Source organism: Rhinopithecus roxellana, chromosome 2, assembly GCF_007565055.1.
Source record: "Rhinopithecus roxellana isolate Shanxi Qingling chromosome 2, ASM756505v1, whole genome shotgun sequence".
NCBI classification, from domain to species: Eukaryota; Metazoa; Chordata; class Mammalia; order Primates; family Cercopithecidae; genus Rhinopithecus; species Rhinopithecus roxellana.
Window position 1 is genome coordinate 15,774,142 of NC_044550.1, and position 21,891 is coordinate 15,796,032.

General features: G+C 34.0%; 1 protein-coding gene across 1 annotated transcript in view; it reads right to left on the reverse strand.

Annotated features, from left to right (window-relative positions):
• TACR3 (tachykinin receptor 3) overlaps positions 1-21,891 on the reverse strand; it is a 120,294-nt gene that overhangs the window by 49,071 nt on the left and 49,332 nt on the right. The window contains exons 2-3 of the mRNA XM_030924269.1: positions 17,284-17,472; positions 15,286-15,436 (exon numbers count right to left, since the gene is read on the reverse strand). Of these exons, the coding sequence (XP_030780129.1) occupies positions 15,286-15,436; positions 17,284-17,472 (340 nt within the window). The remainder of the gene's footprint in view (positions 1-15,285; positions 15,437-17,283; positions 17,473-21,891) is intronic.

The window sequence follows — 21,891 nt, forward strand, 5'->3', positions numbered from 1 at the left end:
AATGATGTTATACATTTTGGTTAGTTTACCATACAAAAACCTTTTTTCTCAGAATATGTAAATAATACAATAATATAATTCAATGGTACCAGTAATTAAATACATAAAGAAATACTTTATCTTATTTTTTGTTTCCTTCATGAGTAAAGTACAGAAATAATCAGTGTAATATGGAGATAAAGAACACATTCTCTAGAATCAGACTTTCTGGGTTCAAATCCTGACTCTATTGTTAAATAAAACAGGCAAGTTACTCAACCGTTCTAATTATTTCTTTATCTGTAAAATGAAAATAACAGTGATGTCTTCCTTATGCAGTTATAAGGATTCAATGTCTAATCTATCTAAACCTAAATAAGGTGTATGGCACATAATAAGTACCAATCAATGCTAGCTGTGTTTCTAGACCTATCATAAGCATTATTTTTTATTAATAATCATAATTAGGTTTATATTTGTTTCATGAATAGGGCGAAGTAAGTGCAGATTGGATTTGCATATTTATGGACATTAGGAACCAGACACTTTGACATATATATTATCTAGATTAACCCTCATCAAACATTGCAATACAAATATTATTTTAGTATTTTATAAATAAGAAAATGGAGGGTGAGATATTAAGATGTAGTAAACCAGTAACTGACAATGCAAGAATCAAACTATGCTGTCTGACCCTGTGGTTTATGTTTTTCCCCGTTATAAAATATTACAAAGATATGTATGTATATATGCTGTGTTATGTACAATGTCAGAAATGCAAGAAATTTAAAAAGGCTTTTTTTGGCAAAGGAAATCTTACTTGTGGCAAAATTCAGTTGAAATACTCCTAACCTTGTAATAAGAACAGAGAACAATATGCACTTCCCTAATGATTAGTGATGTAGAGTGGCTTTTTTTCACATATTTGTTGGCCATTTGCATACTTTGAGAAATGTCTGTTCTTTTGCCCATTTTAAAATCAAGTTACTTGTTTTCTTGCTCTTTAGTTGTTTGAATTCCTCATGTATTTTGGATACTAACCTCTTATAAGATGTATGGTTTACAAATTTTTTCTCCTAATCCATTGGTTGTATCTTTACTCTATTGCAAGCTTGTCCAACCCGTGGCCCACAGCCACCATGTTGCCCAGGATGGCTTTGAATGTGGCCCAACACAAATTCATAAATTTTTGTAAAACGTTATGAGATTTTTTTTTTTGCAATTTTTTTTAAAATTTTAGCTTATCAGCTATCATTAGTGTTGGTATATTTTATGTGTGGCCCAAGACAATTCTTTTTTTTCTAATGTGGCACAGGGAATCCAAAAGATTGGACACCCCTGCTCTATTGATTGTTTTCGTTGCTGTGCAGAAGCTTTTTAGTCTGATGAAATCTTGTTTGTTTTTGCTTTTGTTGCCAGTGCTTTGAGGCTAAACCCCCAAAAAATCATTACTCAGACAAATGTCATAAAGCTTTTCCCCTATTTTTTCTTCTAGTAGTTTTATAGTTTCAAGGCTTACATTTAAGTCTTTAATCCATTTTAAGTTGATTTTTATATACTATGAGATAAGGGTCCAATTTTATTCTTCTGCATGTGTCCCCCAACACCATTTATTGAAGAAACTGTTTTTTTTCAATTACATGTTCTTGGTAACTTTGTTAAAATCCATTGATTGTAAATGTGTGAGTTCATTTCTGGGCTCACTGTTCTGTTTCATTGGTCTATGTGTATTTTTATTAAAATTCCAGTACCATACCATTTTGATTACTATAGTTTTGTAATATATTTTAAAATAAGATAGTGTGATGCCTTTAGATTATTCTTTTGATATATGAAAAAATGTTCAACATTACTAATCATGAGGGAAATTCAAATTAAAACCTCAATGATATATTACCTCACACCTGTTAGAATGGCTATTTAAAAAATGGAAGATAAGTACTGGGGAGAATGTGGAGAAAAGGGAACCCTTCTTTGTACACTGTTGTTGGGAATATAAATTAGTACAGCCATTGTGTAAAGCAGTATGAAGTTTACTCAGAAAGCTAAAAATTAAACAAGTGTTATATGATTCATCAATCTCACCTCTGTATACATACCCGAAGGAACTGAGATCAGTATATCAAAAGATATCTGTAATTCCCAGTTTATTGCAACATTGTTCACAATAGTCAAGGTATGTAATCAACCATTGTATACATCAGTGGATGAATGGATAAAAAACGTGGCATATGTACATAATGAAATACTATTCAGCCTTTAAAAAGAAGGAAATTCTGCCATTGCAATAACATGGATGAAACTGAAGGACATTATGCTAAGTTACATAAGCCAGGCACAGAAGGACAAATACTTCATAATCTCACTTACATGTGTAATCTAAAAATGTCAAACTAGTAGAAGCAGAGAGTAGAATGGTGGTTACCAGAGGTGATGCTGGGAGGGAATGGGAGATGATGACTGAAGGGTACAAAATTTCAGTTAGATAGGTGATACAGTAAGTTTTCAAGGTCTACTGAACAGCATGATGACTATATTATGTATTTTGAAATTGCTAAAAGAATAAATTTCAAATGTTCTCACAACAAAAAATGATAAATATGTGAGGTGATGGACATGTTAATTAGCTTGATTCAATCATCCTAAAATCTGGATATACATATTTATATACGTAAATACATATATAATCACATTGTACCTCATAAGTGTATAAAATTATTATTTGTCTATTTTAAAAAGGAATAGAGAATACAATTATTTGTCAATTAAAAATGAATAAAAATAGAAAAAATGTTGCTTTTTTAACAAAATATTATTGTCAATTATAAAAAGGAAATATCAAATACTAAATAAAATGTGGTATATCTACAAGAGAATATTGTTCAGCCATAAAAAAAGAATGAAATCCTGCCATTTGCAGCAACATGGATGGAACTGGAGGACATTATGCTAAGAGAAATAAGCCAGGCACAGAAAGACAAATATTGCATGTACTCACCCATATGTGGGAGCTATGTGAAAATTGATCTCATGGAAGTACAGAGTAGAATGGTGATTACCAGAGGCTGGGAAGGGTAGGATGGAGGGGGGTTAAGGAGAGGTTGATTAATGGATACATACATACAGGTAGATATAAGGAATACATTCCAGTGTTTAATAACAGTAGGGTGACTAGGGTAAAATATGCAACAGTAATTTATTGCAAATTTTAGAATAGCTGTAAGAAAGATTTGGAATGCTCCCAACACAAAGGTATAATAATTTTTGAGCTGATGAATGTACTAACTGATTAGATTACCATGCATTTTGTTCATGTATCAAAATATCACATGTACCCCAAAAATATATACAATAATTATGTATCAACACAAAATTTCAAAAAGGCAAGTGAGTTTCTATGTTTGTTAAAATTAATGGCACTTTCTGATTGTATTCATGTCGTACTACATTATCACAATAAATGAGAGTAAACACTGGCTTTGTAATAACTACTGGATTTGTTTTATTGTTTTTATGCCTTTTTAGAGCAGTGCTGACCAATATGATAGCCACTTCTACATGTGGCTATTTAAATTTAACCTTACATAACTGGAATAAAATAAAGTAAAATAAAATAAACTTAGTCCTTTGTGGTAGCCATACTTCAAGTGTTAAATAGCTATATGCAGCTAGCGGCTACTGTGTTGGATAGTTCAGATACGGAACGTTTCTATCACTGACAAACTTTTTATTGGACAGCACTTTTCTAGAGTAAATCAGGATGTAGAATGGAATGATAAACAGGAAATTTCAGTAGGGGAGAGATTGCCAGTCTGGCGACAGAGTGAGACATCGTCAGGGAGAGAGAGAGAGAGGAGATTGCCTAAGGGTAGCTACCAATTCTTTGCAGTTCAAAGTAGTAGAGATAACAGTTGTTTTGCATTCTGCAGGAATGAACTCTACTTGCACTGTCAGTTTGGGCAACATTCACTTCCCAGAGCTTCAGTTTCTTGATTTGTTAAATGAGGGATAACAATTTCTACCAGGCCTCACTCCCAGGAGTTTTGTGAGGATGAGTACAACAATATGTGTCAAAGCTCTATATAATGGTTGTATAAAATCTGTAATTGACATAATTCTCAATTGTGTGTGTGCCTCTGTGTATGTTTCATGAAGTATTGATAATGATGACAATTGTTATAGATTTCATATGCTGAGTTTCATTTTCCTGCTAGAAATTCATGATGCTTGAACCTGATTCCATCTCTCCCGAACTTGTACTTGCAGAATGAGTAGTATTAACAGATAATCCATAGAGAAACTTTTTCAAATGATTGCCAAGCACTGAAACGCTTTAGATATTTCATCCTAAATGTGTATATTTTCTTATCTTTTTAAAAAGGAATAACCATTTCCACTTCTTCAGTACTACTAGAAAACTACAAAAAAAAATTTAGAAAACGGGTGCAGCACACCAACATGGCACAAGTATACATATGTAACAAACCTACATGTTATGCACGTGTACCCTAGAACTGAAAGTATAATAATAAAAAAAAAAGTTAAAAAAAAAACTTTTCTAGGCTTTTCAAAATGTTTCACATTTACTGCCACACATAGAGAGCAGGAGGAATATTTAATCAAAGGGTTTAAAGCTTGTGGTATTGGCAATCAATGTACAACTCAGATGTAGAAGGCTCTCCTGATTGCAAGTTGTACCGTGAGATGGGGTAAAGTTACTATAATTAGCAAAGAGCTATTAGTTTTCTTTAAGCTTCATTGTTTCAGTTAGAAACACTAGTTGAATTGTATATATGGTAATATTATACAAGCCCATCAGAAGTTTCAGATGTTTTCTGACTTTGTTTTGTTTTTGGCTATTTTTCTTTTAAACAAAAGCTTTTAAAGAACCAGTTGCATACATTTTCATCATGCACTGCTGGGTTAAAATATTTATATAATTTCAGAATGATATGAGATAGATATATTCTAATGATATTCATTGATTCATTAGTCAAAATAAAAACTTTTCTCAAAATATCTGAATGAAAAATAATTGGTAAATAATCATGGATTTCTATATACAATTCTTACAATATTTTTCTCTTTTGGGAAGATATTTCATAATACATAACAGAAATTTAAAATTTTTTTCTAGTTCTTGACTTTCATTTCCCTAGAAAACTTACTATTAAAATGTTAGTTTTATACCAAGATGATAACATGTCTTTTTAAAAGAAAGAATACATTAGTTTTTAAAAGGAGATATTATGTTTTTATGATTAATAATAATATGAATAACAATCATTATTATGACAAATTATTAAGGGAAGATGCATGGAAATAAGTGGAAATGTGTCCTGAAAATGTAGAAATGAGAGAGGGACATAAAAATAGGTAAATCACAAGTATATTATATATGAGCTTGAACACCTCCATGATGTATTAACATTGGAAGTCTAAGTCATATGGGTAATTTCAAGTTTTTTAATTACAATAAAGTACATAAAGATAAATAAATTGGTATGGAAAAAGAGTCAGACAAAAGTTCCAGTCTTCACAAAGCCAGCATTTTAGCAGTTTTTCAATTACCCTGAACATTTACTGCTGATACTGCACAGCCAGCTGTCTCTTAGAAAAATGTGAAAATGTATACACATTGTGTTATATTGATCACTAAGCAGGGTAGTTAAGGAAGACAACTGTTAAGCAGAAGTTCAGATTAATAGCATAAAATATGATGTAAATACTAAAACACAGAGAAGGAAATGTGCTATCAAATTCTTGGTTCAATTTGCTATAATGGATATTCTCCAAGAGTAAGAGATTTAGTTTACAGGCTTAATCTGAGAAGGAAAAATGGAGAATGACTCCATTTCCTCTGTGGCTGTTGCTGTTGTTGTCACTGTGGTGAATATAGCCACAGGAAATTTGACATTTATATTTCTTGTTACAATTAATGCACAGAAAACCAGAGAAAACCTTAGGACACTTAGAAACTGATTTTATCTTTAATGTAATTATCTTGACTATAAATCTTGACAAAATCTATAGCCATCTGAACAAATTCTTAATTAAAAGAAAAAAAGGAGAATCAGACATTAATGTCTGGAAATGAGTTCTGCATCCGATTTGAGATTCTTTATATTGGAAAAGATACAAAATGATAGGAAAAAAGGCAAATATCCACATGAACTAAATGCCTCTTGTGTGAAAGATACAGTGCTAGGCACTAGAACCACAATTTTAATTCCAAAAGTTCCCTACACACAACCTTATTTAAACCTCCACAATTTTCAGCAAACAGGGCATAATAAAGTTAAATACGTGTGATCAAGATTACTCCTAGACAGGGCAAGAACAGGAATACAAGGATCTTTCACATCCAAGACCCTGTTCTTTCTAGTTAGCTGTGGGGCCAAGGCACTGCATGCACAACCTGTCATGCACATGGCACGGAGCTCTTGGCTTTGCTAGTTCCTAATTCAGTCATTTAATAGTCTGTCTGTATCTACAGAATTACTTTCATGACCAAGAATTGATATTTTTGTTATTGATCAAATTTGAACATACTAGTACTGAGGGCAAAGCTTTGCAGCATGTTCTTAGAAACTTTCCTTCAGGTGGAGACAATTCTCTTTATCAACCCATGCAGAGGTTTGGCATTGAACCAATACTAATGCAACTTGAAACCAGTTCATTTTTCTTTACCTGATTCACAATGCTAACAGAAGACTAGAAAACATCTTTCCTGAATTCAGATGAACTTTGTCTATTCCATTTCCACAGTAGGAATTTGTAATAAATTATCTTTGATGAATGAAGGTGGATCTGACATAGTATAACTATTCACATTGTTTCCATTCCCTATATAGACACCACTTCTTTTTTCTTATTGATGCATTTTATAATTGTAATCATTTAAATATTATGTTTTATGTCCAATTCATATAACTGTTGATTAGTATAATTTATTCTCTTTCCATCTTGCTAATTAATCATTGGTCTTGTAGCATTTATGTTGTATAAGGCCAATGTTATAGATAGTTACTCAAAGATGCCAGTAGGGATTCATTTGTTTCCCTCACACATATATTTTGGGATGTATTTTGTCATTGCCAAGGATTTTAAAATTATTTATAGGAGAATGTGACTACATTTTCTTCCAACCTGAGATGGAAAGACATAAGTAGTCTTTATTTATGAAAATACTATGTAGAAGAGATGGATAGCAAATATTTTCTGTTTCCAAAGTGAATGAGTTCAAATTGTAGTCATATGGATTCAGTGAGCTATAAATAAGATGCTAACTCTAAGAAGCATTACAAATGACTTTGAGAAGATATCTATAGTTTTCTTATTTAGGAAACAGTATGATATTGGCAAGACTAAGACAATTAAATAGTATATTTAATTTCTTTTACCGAATATCCTAAATATGAATCTGTTAGCTCCTCTACTCATTTCCTCCTTACACAGTCTTTGATTTTAGTACAGAATAAGAGCAAGGCAAGGGATTCATTAAATTTTAGATTCTTATCAGATCTATCAATCTACAAGTTTTTTAAAGCTATAAGTGTATTTTAAGTCAGTTTGTGAGTTGAACACTAGATATTTAAAATTCAACTTTTCACATACCAATGTATGGTGTATTAAGTAAAGACATAAAGTTTCAAATTTTGCTGTATAATTGTTATAATTTTAAACAGGTAGTTTCAATAATGATTTTCATACATGGCATTTTAGCCAATGTTTTAAAAGGTAGTCAAAATCTTTGACTACCTACTAATAAGTAGAATAAAGTTGACAAGGATCAGTTTCCTTTTCTAGATACTAAATTATTCTCAAATTGAAATGTAAGCATTAATATAACTTTCTCAGCAAACAGGATAATGTTAAGAAAGCATTCTCTCTTACAATTTATAGAAGTATTGTAATTTCAATTTCCAACTTGAATATCATAGTAATGTTTTGACTAGTACACATTTCTTGAAGGAGAGCTTTGACAAGATTAGTAACCAATTATCATTGAAAAAATTGAACTAAACAGCCTAGGCTTTCAAAATATGCTATATTTTGAAATTTGTTGAATCTACTTTTCTTTAAAGTATAGGGATTCTTAAGTTAAATACTCAGCTACATTTAAGAGGTTCAACACTCTAATTTTAATGGTGAGGAAATATTTTTAAAAGTATTAACTTATTTCTCAAGGGTAATATTTAATCTTTTTACCTAGTGCTAGTTAAAACCAGTGTCGTTATTTTTAAACTGTTGCTAGTTAGGCAGGGCATAATAAAAATTGAGTGGGAGCAGTTAATCCAAAATTATCTAAAAATTTCATATTACTTCAAAGTTTAAATATGCTAGGTTCTATATAACATAAAAAAGTGAAATATTTCAACTGGCTATACTTCAAAGAATATAATTCACAAGGTTTGAAATTGACCACAATTCCTAAAAATAGTGGGAGAAAGAAAAATGGAAGCAATGCTCTTCAATATTTATAAAGGTCTGCTCGTGACTAGCCTAAAATTTTTTCAGCTCTTATGTATTCTTGTACGTGAGTAATTGGGAGTTCAATCAGCATCTGCTAGTCTTTCATTATTTTTTATTTATTTGTGTGGGTACATAGTAGATGTATGCATTTATGAGTTACATGAGATATTTTGATACAGGCATGCAACGTATAATAATCACATCAGGATGGGGTATCCATCACTTCAAGCATTTATCCTTTATATTACAATTGAATGATACTTTTTTAGTAATTTTAAATATACGATTAAATTATTGATGACTGTAGTCATTCTGTTGTGCTATATAATATGGGAACTTATTCATTCTTTGAACTATATTTTTGTACCCAATAACACTCCTCACTTCACTCCTACTTTCCCACTATGCTTCCAACCTCTGGAACCTTCCTTCTACTCTCTAGCTCCATAAGCTCAATTATTTTCATTTCTAGCTCCCACACATAAGTGAGACCATACAAACTTCATCTTTCTGTGCCTGGTTTATTTCACTTAACATAATGATCTCCAGTTCCATCCACGTTGTTACAAGTGAAAGAATCTCATTCTTTTATGGCTGAAAAGTACTCCATTGTGTATATGTACCACATTTTGTTTATCCATTCGTCTGTTGATGGACATTTAGGTTGCTTCTAAGTCTTGGCTATTGTGAATAATGTTGCAATAAACATGGCAATGGATATGTCTCTTTGACATGCTGATTTCCTTCCTTTTGGTTATGTACCTAGGAGTGGGATTGCTGGATCATATGATAGTGCTATTTCTATTTTTATTTGAGAAACCTCCAAACTGTTCTCCATAGTGTTTGTGTTAATTTACATTCTCATCAACAGTATAAGAGTTCCCTTTTCTCCACATCCTTGCCAGGATTTGTGATTGCCTGACTTTTGAATAAAGCCATTTTAGTTGGGGTAAAATGATATCTCATTGTAGTTTGGAACTGCATTTCTTTGATGATCAGTGATGTGGAGCATCTTTTCTATGCTTGTTTGCCATTCATATGTCTTCTTTTGAGAAATGTCTATTCAGATCCTTTGCCCAATTTTAATTGGAATATTAGATTTTTTTTTCCTACAGAGTTGTTTGAGTTACTGATGTATTCTGGTTATTAACTCTGTCAGATGGAGAGATTGCAAATATTTTCTCCCATTCTGTGGGTTATCTCTTCACTTTGCTGATTGCTTCCTTTGCTGCACAGAAGCTTTTTAACTTGATGTGATCTCCTTTTGTCTATTTTGGTTTTGGTTGCCTGTGCTTGTGGGGTATTACTCAAGAACTTTTTGCCTTGCTCAATGTCCTGGATCATTTACCCAATGTTTTTGTGTAGTAGTTTCATAGTTTAGATTTGATTTTTGTATAAATTACATAGCCCTTTTGAGGCTATTTTCTAGAAGCTGTGGGTATGCTTCATTATTTTTTCTTTCTTTCTTTCTTTCTTTCTTTCTTTCTTTCTTTCTTTCTTTCTTTCTTTCTTTCTTTCTTTCTTTCTTTCTTTCCTTCCTTCCTTCCTTCCTTCCTTCCTTCCTTCCTTCCTTCCTTCCTTCCTTCCTTCCTTCCTTCCTTCCTTCCTTCCTTTCTCTTTCTTTCTTTCTTTCTTTCTTTCTTTCTTTCTTTCTTTCTTTCTTTCTTTCTTTCTTTCTTTCTTTCTTTCTTTCTTTCTTTCTTTCTTTCTTTCTTTCTTTCTTTTTCTTTTTCTTTTTTTCTTTTGAGACAGAGTCTTGCTCTGTCACCCAGGCTAGAGTGCAGTGGGGCCATCTCTGCTCACTGCTAGCTCCGCCTCCTGGGTTCATGCCATTCTCCTGCCTCAGCATCCTGAGTAGCTGGGACTACAGGCACCCGCCACCCACTCCCAGCTAATTTTTTGTATTTTTAGTAGAGATGGGGTTTCACCATGTTAGCCAGGATGGTCTCAATCTCCTGACCTCATGATCTGCCCACCTTGGCCTCCCAAAGTTCTCGGATTACAGGCTTGAGCCACTGTGCCAGGCCTTGTTTTTCTTTTGTTTTCTCTTACTGTACATTTTCAAATAGCCTGCCTTCAAGGTCACTAATTCTTTCTTCTGTTTGATCAATTCTGCTATTAAAAGACTAATGCATTCCTTAGTATATAAATTATATTTTTCAACTCCAGCAACTTTTCTTGATTCTTTTTAATTATTTCAATCTCTTTGTTAAATTTATTTGATAGAATTCTGAATTCCTTCTTTGTGCTCTCTTGAATTTCTTTGAGTTTCCTTAAAACTGCAGTTTGGAATTCTCTGTCTGAAAGGTCATATATCTTTGTTTCTCCAGAATTGGTTGTTGGTGCCTTGTTTAGTTCATTGCATGAGGTCATGTTTCCTGGATGGTCCTGATGGTCACATATGTTTGTCTGTGTCTGGGCATTGAAGAGTTTGTAATTTATTGTAGTCTTTGCAGTCTAGCCCCATTTGGACCCATCTTTCTTGGGAAGGATTTCTAGATATTCAAAAAGACTTGGGGGTTGTGATCTAGGTCATATCTGCATTAGGGTGTACCACATACCTAGTAGGGCTGTGGTTCTTGCAGACTCACGGAGATACTGCCTTGTTGGTCTTGGATAAGATCCAGAGGAATTCTCTGGATTTCTAGACAGAGACTCTTGTTCTCTTCCTTCACTTTCTTCCAAATACAGTCCCCTTTCCGGTTCTGAGCCACCTGGAGCTGGTTGGGGTGACACGAGCAGCCTGTGGTCACCACCACTGGAACTGCACTGGGTCACACATTAAGCAAACACAGCACTGGGGTTCACCCAAAGCCTGTTTTAATCACCACCTGGCTACCATCTATGCTTGTAGGCTGGCATACTACAATGAGCAGGTGTCGAAGCCAGCCAGGCTTGTGTCTTTCCCTTCAGGGTGGTAAGTTCTCCCAGGTAGATCCAGAGGTGTTCTGGTGGGTCCAGAGTTCCTCCTAGGTGGGTCTAGAGGTGCTATCTGGGAGTCAGGGACTAGAGTAAAAAATCTGAGAAGTTTATATTGTGTTCTATTGTACTGTGGGTGAGCTGACATTCAAACCACAAGAATCAGTTGTTTCCCTTGTTCCCTCTTCATTTCAAAGGCAGAGGACCCTTCCTGTGGCCACGACTGCCACAGGCCCAAGGGAGTACTGCCAGACTACCACCTATGTTCACTTAAGGCCCAGGGTGTTTTAAGTCAGCTTGTGGTGAATGCTGTCTGGCCTGGGATTCACCCTTCAGGGCAGTGGGCTTCTGTCTGGTCCAGGTAGGTCCAAAAATGTTGTCCAAGTGTCAAGGTCTGTAATCGGAGACCCTAAGAGCCCACTTTGTACTCTACCTCCTTGTGGCTGAGCTGTTACTTAACATGGACTTAACAAAGCTGTTACTTAACATGGACTTAACAAAGTCCCCTTTACTTTTCCCTTAGCTTTTCTCAAGCAGAGGGTGTTTTTCACTGTAGCCACCACAGCTAGGAATGTGCTGAGTCTCACTTGAAGCTAGCAATTCTCAGGTTCACCCAAGCCCCATGGTGTACTACCTGGGTATTGCCACTGGTTATTCAAGCTCCCAAAGGCTTTTTAGTCAGTCAGTGATGGGTCTTGCTGTGACTGGGTCCTTCCCTTGATGGCAGTGAGTTCCCTTCTAGTCCAGGTTGTGTCTAGAAATGTCATGCTGGACCTAGAATCTGGAAAGGGATCCTCATAACTCTGACTGGTGCCCTATCTTATTGTGGCTGAGCTAGTATCCAAGATGCAAAACGAAGTCTTCTTTACTCTTTCATCTCCTTTCCCAAGTGGAAGGAGCCAGTCCCTTTTGAACCCATGAGCCCTGCTGCCTGGGATTGTGGGGAGGTGGTACGTGCACTCTCTTAGTCAGCCCCACTGATGTCTCAGTAGGTTGTGCACCACCCAAGTCCACTGGTTGTGAGTCCAGCACAGCACTATGACTCACGTAGGAGTTGCAGTCTTGGTGGCCTATACTGCATTTAAAGTTTATTTGGAGCCCCAGAGGACTTTAGCCCACAGTGGTGAGGCGTGGAGGATCTCAACTTCTGACCCATGGGATGGGTGACTCCTGTCTGGCTAGGGCTGGATTAAATATTCCCTCTATGCACAGGCATCAGCTAGATTCAGATCAGTTTTGCTTTCTCCTGTGACACGGCAGCACTGAATTCCAAGCAATGTCTAACAATTGTTGTGTGCTCTCTCTCCCAAGGGCACAGATTCTCTCTCCATGCCACATGGCTGCTGCTGGGGATGGGATGGGGGTGTCACTGGCAATTCAAGACTGTCTTTACTACACTCTTCAGTGTCTCTTTCAGCTATATGATGTTAAAATCAGACACTGTGAGAGCTCTCATGATTTTTGGTTCTTATGAAATGATTATTTTGTGTGTGTGTAGATAGTTGTTACATTGGTGTCCTTCTGGAGTGATGATCAGTGGAGGCTTCTATGTGACCATCCTGCTCCATCCTGTGTAGTCTTTTATAATTAAGAGTCTGGCTCAGAGTAGTGTATAGAATGGTTTTTCCCAATAGTCATGATTAGTTTGCACTCATGTAGCCATGAGCCTTTTTTTTAATGTCTCATGTCCAATCTGTAATATCAAAGGTATATTCTCTAGGAGACTACATATGAATAAACGGCCCATCCAGGGTAAAACGTCTGTGTTTTAAGTAATCATATGAATCCAAAATAAGTAATAGCTGTATTCTAAACAATTCCAGACCAATATTTTGATTTTAGATAAAAAGAAAAAAATTAAGAGAAGAGCCAGCTATATTTTAAAATTTTATTATTTTCAGCAATATATGTATTAGTGCCTAGATATCAATGGTCATACCAATAACTGACTGTAAAAGAAATCCAAGGACAAAGAGATTTATTTGAGAAGTCCATGACATAAAGGGCCATTTCATATTATTTTAGCCTAGAATACAAACCAAGAGGAAGACATATATACTGGAACTTTAAAATGTCTTACTTTTTTGAAATATTCTAGAAGAGTTACACTCCCAGTCTGAATTAGTATTTCTACTTTGAAATTGTGGAGTAATGAAATCAAAAGGAAATGTTTTGCCTTACTCTCACCATTTATATAGAGACAAAATTAAAAAAAAAATCCATCTTCCTTTGTGTTCCCTCTGGGACACTGAATTCAAAAATGAAAGAAACACTCAGATTAAATTTTTATCTCTTTCTAGAAAAACATTACATGCATATGAAAAAAACTATAATCTACAATTACTGGGTTTATTTTAATTTGTTTAGGAGTGCATAGTGAAATGTTTAAAAAAATCTGAACTAATATGAAAGAAATAAAAGGCAGAAACTAAGCAGGCACTATAGAGAAATTATTCTGAAATACCCAGAACATAACACCAGTTATTTACTGTGATGATACCTAAGATATAGCTCTAAGAAATTATCCCAAGAAGAGAGTATCTTTCAATGTGAGCAAGATGTTATATAAGGCAGGTTGAAATTACAAAGGGGAAAGAGATACTGTTCATGTAAGAGGGCCATGTTTTTGAAACTCTCCTCACTTTAGGATTCCTTTGTAGGTGCCAGAGGCCATTTGGTTGTTCATGCACATTATTTTTAAGAAAAGCTTTTTGAAAGAAAAATAAAATTGAATTGCATACATAGTAGATACACTTTTGTACAACCTGAAATGAGTAAATTGATCTGGAAAAGCTCATTCGTACTTTTTGTTTTCAAATACTAGAAATCATTGTAAATGTTAACCAAACATAAATATGGTCTAGTATTATTTGTCAATATCAGAGAAAACGCACTATTAAAATGCAATCCATTTTGTACATTGCATTTTTAAAACCTGATTGATCATTGTTAAGTGAGTTTTTGTAGCTAAGTGTTTTTAAGATTGTTGAGTGTTTTTTAAAGGAAATGTTCATGTGTTGCTAGTAGTACTATGTAAATAAATTAGTCATAAATGGAACAAATAATAATGATTGGCATAATCAGTAGGACTCATTTATCTTTGATAAAAATCTCTCCAAGATGCATTAGGTACACACCAACTGTGGAGAAAAGGATGGAATGTGTTTCCTTTTAACTCCACAAATTTATGAAAAATCTAACTTATTTAGTTGCATAATGGTAGTAGAAAAAATATTAATAAAAATAATCATAGTAAAATATAGACATAATATTTTTAGAGATGTTTTTGTTTCATGTAAATTAGAAACAACCTTTTTCATGTCACTCAATAAATTGTAGAATAGTATTAATACAATCCTTATCCTTTAATCATACATATATATAAAATGTCTTATCAGGAGAAAGAACACACAGAGAAAGCGAGAGAAATAAAGAGAGACAAGAGGGGATGGAGGAAAGTTAGATATCTGCTAGAAAATTATTGGACTTTCTAGAAGAGATGTCATTCCTGGAATAAAAGAAGGTTTGAGTAGATTATAGAATACATCAGAGGCATTCTTTACAATAAATGACAAAGAAAGACAGAGTTGCAAAAATACAATCAACTGGAATAGTGAAATTTGGTAAAATTTTAGCAATTTCAGCAGAGTAAGAATACTTCACAAAAGATACTTTTTAAGAAGTATTTCTGTAATGAAGTAACTATTATATGGCAAACTGATGTAGTATGTAGACAGTGACTTATACAAAACCAAAAGAAAAAAAGAAAAGAAAAAAATTAAAACAAAGACATTAAAAATAGGAGTAGAGCATCAGATCATATTGTATTAACATGCCATGACTAGATTGTTTTTCTTTCTGATGTACCATAGCCTATGCAAATGCTAGGTAAACAACATGGACCAGTACCTTTCTTTTGGCCTTTAGCTGCTCATGATACTTGTCACAGGTATCTCCTGGGATTTCTCCTCCCCAGAGAGTAATTCCAACAATGGTGTATGTGATACCCATGATGAGCAATGGGAAACAGTACACCAGTATAATGACGATAATGTGGTAACTACAAAAAATAAGAAACACACACGCTGAAAACTTATTGGAATGAAATAGTGGGGACTGTGTTTGCTTAGTTTTAAATCATAATTAAAACTACCAAGAGTTATTTCTACATTATTTCTATACATTCATCTCAAAATTCCATCAAAATATCATGCTATTGTCACTTATATTTATGTTTCAAATGCTGCCAGTTGATGTTTGTCAATCTTTACTTGGTATATGAAAACTATAGCTGGGTTGAAGGGCTCAGTTAAACACATGTTCTCCTTGCCTAGAGGTTGAGGATGAACGACTTTCACTGCTTTGTATTCTGCTTGGTAATTGTTTAGCTAAACTAATTAAATGTGTCATTGGAGGAAAAGGGAAGGGATAGAATAAACAAATCAACTGGCATATATTTTCTCCTATATAGGACTATCTTCTATATTGCTGCAACATCAGACATACGTAAATTGTTTTTCATTCAAATGGGAGGAAAAAATTAAGTGATACTCTGAGCCATAATGAATCCACAAGTTACTACAATTTTTAAAAATCAGGTAAAGACATTTACATGCAATTTTCCAGAGCCACAGTCCATTTGATTGCATTATTAACTTGGTAAAAACAAAACAAAACAAAACAAAACATGTTGACATAGTAGTCAAACCAGAAGTATGCTGCTATAAATTATCAAATTAAATTCTGGTATTTAGTAGCTTTCAATCAAAATTATAAAATTCAATTCAATTAGAGACGAAAAGGAGAGTAAGCCATATTACAATAGCCCAAATAGAATTTTACAATCTTTTGTGTGGATTTCACTGTCTTGGAAAGCTTTAAAGTAATTTAGAAGTTTGTTATAACAGTCTTCTCCATACCAGTGGTTTTTCTTTGTAAAGTGAATCTTAAATATCCTTGTCTTTCCGTTTCTCAGTAGATTACTAAGTATTGATTTAAAGTCAATGAGGAAGTAATTCAGTCAACAAATAATTTGCAGATGATAACATTATCATACAATTAAGATGTATTAATAATAATGAGTAGCATATAGTACTCAGTTTAATATGCACTGCCTGATTTTCCTTAAATAAGTGCTTCTTAATATTTTTGTTCAAAAATCTGAACTTTGGGTAGAGCAAAGGTAGATAAAATGACTGCTTTAAAAGACAACCATTATTTGCACCATTTGCTATTTTTAAAGGGACAAATTGATGAGTAAAATAGAAAAATAAGCATTTTATTGAAATAAAATTTAAATGACTGTAATTTAAAAATAAAATGCAAACAATTACACAATTACATTACTATTCCTTTTTGCTTGATTTGAGGTGGGTATAAAATATGAACCAAACTTTAGCATATATTATAATATTAATATTTCCTTTTCAATCTAGTGTTGAGGGTTTTTAATGCTTTTTGCTTGTAAGCAAAAGAACATAAACCAAATCAAACCAAAATAAAATTAGATAACTTACTAGAGTGCTCCTTCCATTCAACTAAGCTCCCTAAAAGAGCAATCAACACATTTGGGCTTTGATTTCTTTCTTCTCACTCATTTCTCAATCAATAACACAATGCTTTTCTTTGCACATTGCTTTTATCTTTTATCACTTCCATCAGGAAACTCTCCAGTACCATCCCACATAGACATCCTATTTCTAATGAAAAACCTTAGTAACTTACACAAACTTATTGACCACATACAAATAATACTATATTACAGTATTTTTATATATTTCCTTTTCCAAATAATGTATGAACCCTGGGGGAAATGTCTGTCTTATTTGTTTAATTGTTGCTTCTAATCTGTAGTTTCCTAAGTGATTGATAAACTGAATTGAAAATCATAATAGAGAATTAACTTACGTGAAATGTTGTTTGGGACCTTCTGGCCATTGCACAAAGCAGAGAGTACGGCCGGGCATGACTTTGGTTTTGGAATAAAGACATTGAGGGAAGGCAAGCAGAAATGCTAGAATCCAAATACTTCCAATAACAATCTTGGTTGCTGTGGCAGACAGTCTGGGTTTCAGGGGATCAATAATAGCCATATACCTATATAAAAACAAACAAAACCATTTTGTTGGTTTTCTTTGTAACAGTCTGAAACGGAGTTTCAAAGGTATTTCAAAGGTGTTTCAATAGTTACAGTCATTGCTCTTTTGGGAAACCAGTTGGTAAGGACTGCTTAAGTAGAGGCAGCATAGAATGGTAATCATGGCATAGTCTAGGAATCAGGCAGATCTAGGTTCAAATTCTATTCTGACACTTGTTTAAACTTTTTGAACCTCAGCTTTATTATTTTTAAAATCGAAATAAGAACACCCATCTCTTGAGGTAAAGTGAGGATCAACAGATACAAGTCAGTGGTGCCCAGCCTTTTTGGTACCAAGGATTGGTTTTATGGAACATAGTTTTTTCCATGAACTGGCAGTGGGTGAAGGAGCGATGGTTTGGGGATGATTCAAGGGCATTACATTTATTGCACACTTTGTTTCTGTTGTGATTCCATTATAATACATAATAAAATAATTATACAACTCACCATAATGTAGAATCAGTGGGAGCCCTAAGCTTGTTTTCCTGCAACTAGACGGTCCCATCTGGGGTTGATGGAAGACAGTGACAGGTCATCAGACATTAAGTTCTCATAAGGAACACTCAATTTAGATCCTTTGCACGTACAGTTCATAATAGGGTTCGCTTTCTATGAGAATCTAGTGCCGCTGACCTGACAGGAGGCAGAGCTCAGGCAGTAAGGTGAACACTGGGGAATGGCAGTAAATATAGATGAAGCTCCCTAGCTCACCAGCCACCACTCACCTCCTGCTGTGCAGCCTGGTTCCTAACGGGCCAGGAACTGGTACTGGTCCCTGACCCAGGGAACTGGGGACCTCTGATGTAAGTGAAAGATATTAATGATTTGGTGTTGTGCCTAACACATTAGAATTCATAAATGTCTGTTGAATGGCATTTGGAAAGGCACTTAACAAGTGCTTACAAATACTGGTTTCACAGCTCAAAACCTTCATGTCTCCTCTGTATGTTTAACTTTAAAAAATATAATTCTGGAGAAATAATATGGATTATACCACATACTTGACAAAGATGAGAAACTCCTATAAGAGATATGATCCACAAACCCATTTAAGAGCAGCAAGAGACAAGTTCAGAATTTCTGGGATTAATAAATCAAGTTTGATTGAGGTTATGCCTTCCTGTTATACCTCATAATGAATTCATACTGCATCATGAACGTCTTCATGGTGCCTATCTGTGTAACTACATATAATACTGTTGTAACGGAAAAATATATTTGAGTCTCTAAAAAGTATACTTAAAGCACACTTAAACATGACTTTTGGAGGGCAACTTCTTGGGGAAGTTAGGAATTCTGTAAATATGGTAAGTAAAGTCATGTTTTATTAACTTAGTACAGGTAGTAACAATATAGCTGAAAGAAGCAACTTCCAATTTTGAACTGGAGATAGCATGGCTAATTGCCAAATTCTAGCTAATGTTCAGAGGCAAAAATAATATGTACCAAACAAATTAGATTTCTGTATTTTAATAAAACAGTTACTGTATTAAAAATAATACTAACTATAGTCATTATTTACGTAAAGAAAATAGTCTTAATTCATTATGTATAACAACTATTAGGTAAACATGAAACTTAGATTTAAAAAATAATCATATTTGTCCTTTTGTGACTGGCTTAATTCACTGCATAATTCCAAATATATGTAGTACCTAAAAGAGTGAAACTTATGAAAGTGTAGAACAGATGATGATTGCTGGGGGCTCAGTGGGTATAAAATTTTAATAATGCAAGATAAAGAAGTTCTAGATGTCTGCTGTATAACATAGTATCTATAGTTAACAATAAAATATAATGAACTTGATTATGTTAAAAGGATAGATCTCATGTTAAGTGTTCTTAACACACACACACACAACAAATACACACACATAAGAATACAAGGACATTTTTCGAGGTGATTGATATGTTTAGTGCCTTGATTGTGGTGATATCACGTTTGTCCAAACTCATCAAAATGTATACATTAAATATGTGCATTTTTTGTATATCAAATATACCTCAATAAAGCTTACAGAAAGAGAAGCTTACAGAAAGAGAAAAGAAAAAATAGTGATAAAAATGTATCTAAGTTTAGGAAAACAATGTGAACTCTACAAAGAAAAAAATGCATATGTTTCAAATAGGAGACTTTAAAATTCATCTCTCATGCTTATGTTGGTGAAGATAATAATAAAAAAATCATTGATTGTTAACCATAACTAGGGTACATAATGTATGTAATAAGGTTACATACATCATATATACTTAATAGTCATAATAATCCAACCACTAGAATAATACTATTACCTCTATTTTACAGAAAAGAAAACTGACTTAAAAGATTATGGGAATTGCTCATAAGGATCCAGATAATAAGAGAAAGAGCTAGAATTTTAAGCCAATTATGCCAGTCTTCAGAGACAATATAGATACAGATTATAGCTTTTGAATATAACCATTTATTTTAGTAGAGAAATAAATATGACCATTTATTTTAGAAGAGAAATATATATATTTCTCCTCCACAATATATATGTGTTAGATACTTATATATTACATATGTGTGTGTGTTAGAGATACCTATCAAAGAATCAGAAGTAGAATTTTGCCATTTTGCATTTTTGAATCTCAAAGTCTTTATGTGTAACATTAAAACAAAAGTAAAATATATAAAGAAATTGTATGTGGGCATTTATGTTCCTCCTCATGTTGATTATAACTCACATAGCATTTATCTCAATATAGGAATTATTTCTGTATTGGTGTTTCAAAGCCAAGCACTTGTCAATAAATTTGTTGTACTGAACTGGATATCCCTCAAACCTCATTATAATCTTTTGCTTTGTTGCTTGCTCTGGCATCTAATGATTGCGATTTAGATATTTAGATAGTTGAGTTTTTGAGACTAAAAGGAGAAGTGGAATAACACAAGCAGGCTTAAAGCCCTGTCCAACTCCTGTAGCACAGATAATTCAAAGTAAACTGCAAAGCACATTGATTCTTCTGGCTAGTTTAATTAGTCTAATGCTAGAGAAATTATTTTCTGAAATAATTTGTACCTGTTAGAAATTAATTTCTAACAGGTAGAATATTGTGTTATTTGAATTATATGGAAATAATCAATTTATGTTCTCATAAACATGTTAGTGATAGTAGAAATACTGAAACTTCTAGCATACCTTTTTGTCATAGCTGATCTGATCCATGATTCATTTATTCAATAAAACATTTATTGAATGCCTACTATCGTATTCCAAATGCTAGTGATCCAACACTGGGCAAAAACGGTTTTCTGTGAGGTAGAAAAATACTTCCCAAATTGTGAAATCCGTACCATTTGTGAAGCAGACAAATATTAGTCAAATAATCTCACCAGTAAATGTAAATTACAGATGTGACAACTGTTACGAAGGTAAGGCCAACTGTATACATGAACTGAGAAAAATACATTTAGATTGTACTTCAATTTTCCCTAAGAAAAGTCATTCTAGGTTGAAACTTGGAAGGATAACCAGGCAAGGTGGCAGAAGAGTGAAGGTTGCAAAGACTTCTGGGAGAATGAACAGCAAGTGAAAAACTCCTGTGTTGATGATGGTTTTTTAAATTATTTTATTTTATGTTATGTTATGTTATTTTATTTTTTTGAGACTGAGTCTCGCTCGGTCACACAGGCTGTAATTGCAGTGGCACAATCTTGGCTCACGGCAACCTCCGCCTCCCAGGTTCAAGCAATTCTATTGTCTCAGCCTCCTGAGTAGCTGGGACTACAGGTGCCCACCACCATGCCCGGCTTGTTTTTGTATTTTTAGTAGAGATGGGGTTTCACCATATTGGTCAGGCTGGTCTCAAATTCCTGACCTCAAGTGATCCGCCTGCCTCGGCCTCCCAAAGTTCTGGGATTACAGGCGTGAGCCACCGCCCCAGCCTGATGGTGGGTTTTTATGGTTTGAATTGTGACCCTCCAAAAAAGATATATTGAGGAACCAACACCCAGTATCACAGACCTTATTTGGAAACAGAGTCTTTACATAGGTAATTGGGCTTAAATCAGGTCATTAGGGTGGTCTCTAACCCAATATGACTAGTGTCCTTGTTTAAAGGGAAAATTTGGAAACAGATATATAGGGAGAATGTTATGTGAAGACAGAATATTGAAATGAGGCACCAACAAGCCAAAAAAACAGCAAAGATGGCCAGCAAATCACCAGAAGCTAGGTTAAGAAAAGGAAAGAGTCCCATACAGGTTCTTGAGGGAGCATATATCATGGAGCACTGATTTCAAACTTCCAGCTTCCAGAACAATAAGACTACAAATTACTGTTATTTAAAGGCACCCAAATGTGTGATGCATTGTTATAGCAGCCATAACAAACTAAGATAGTGGGTACAGG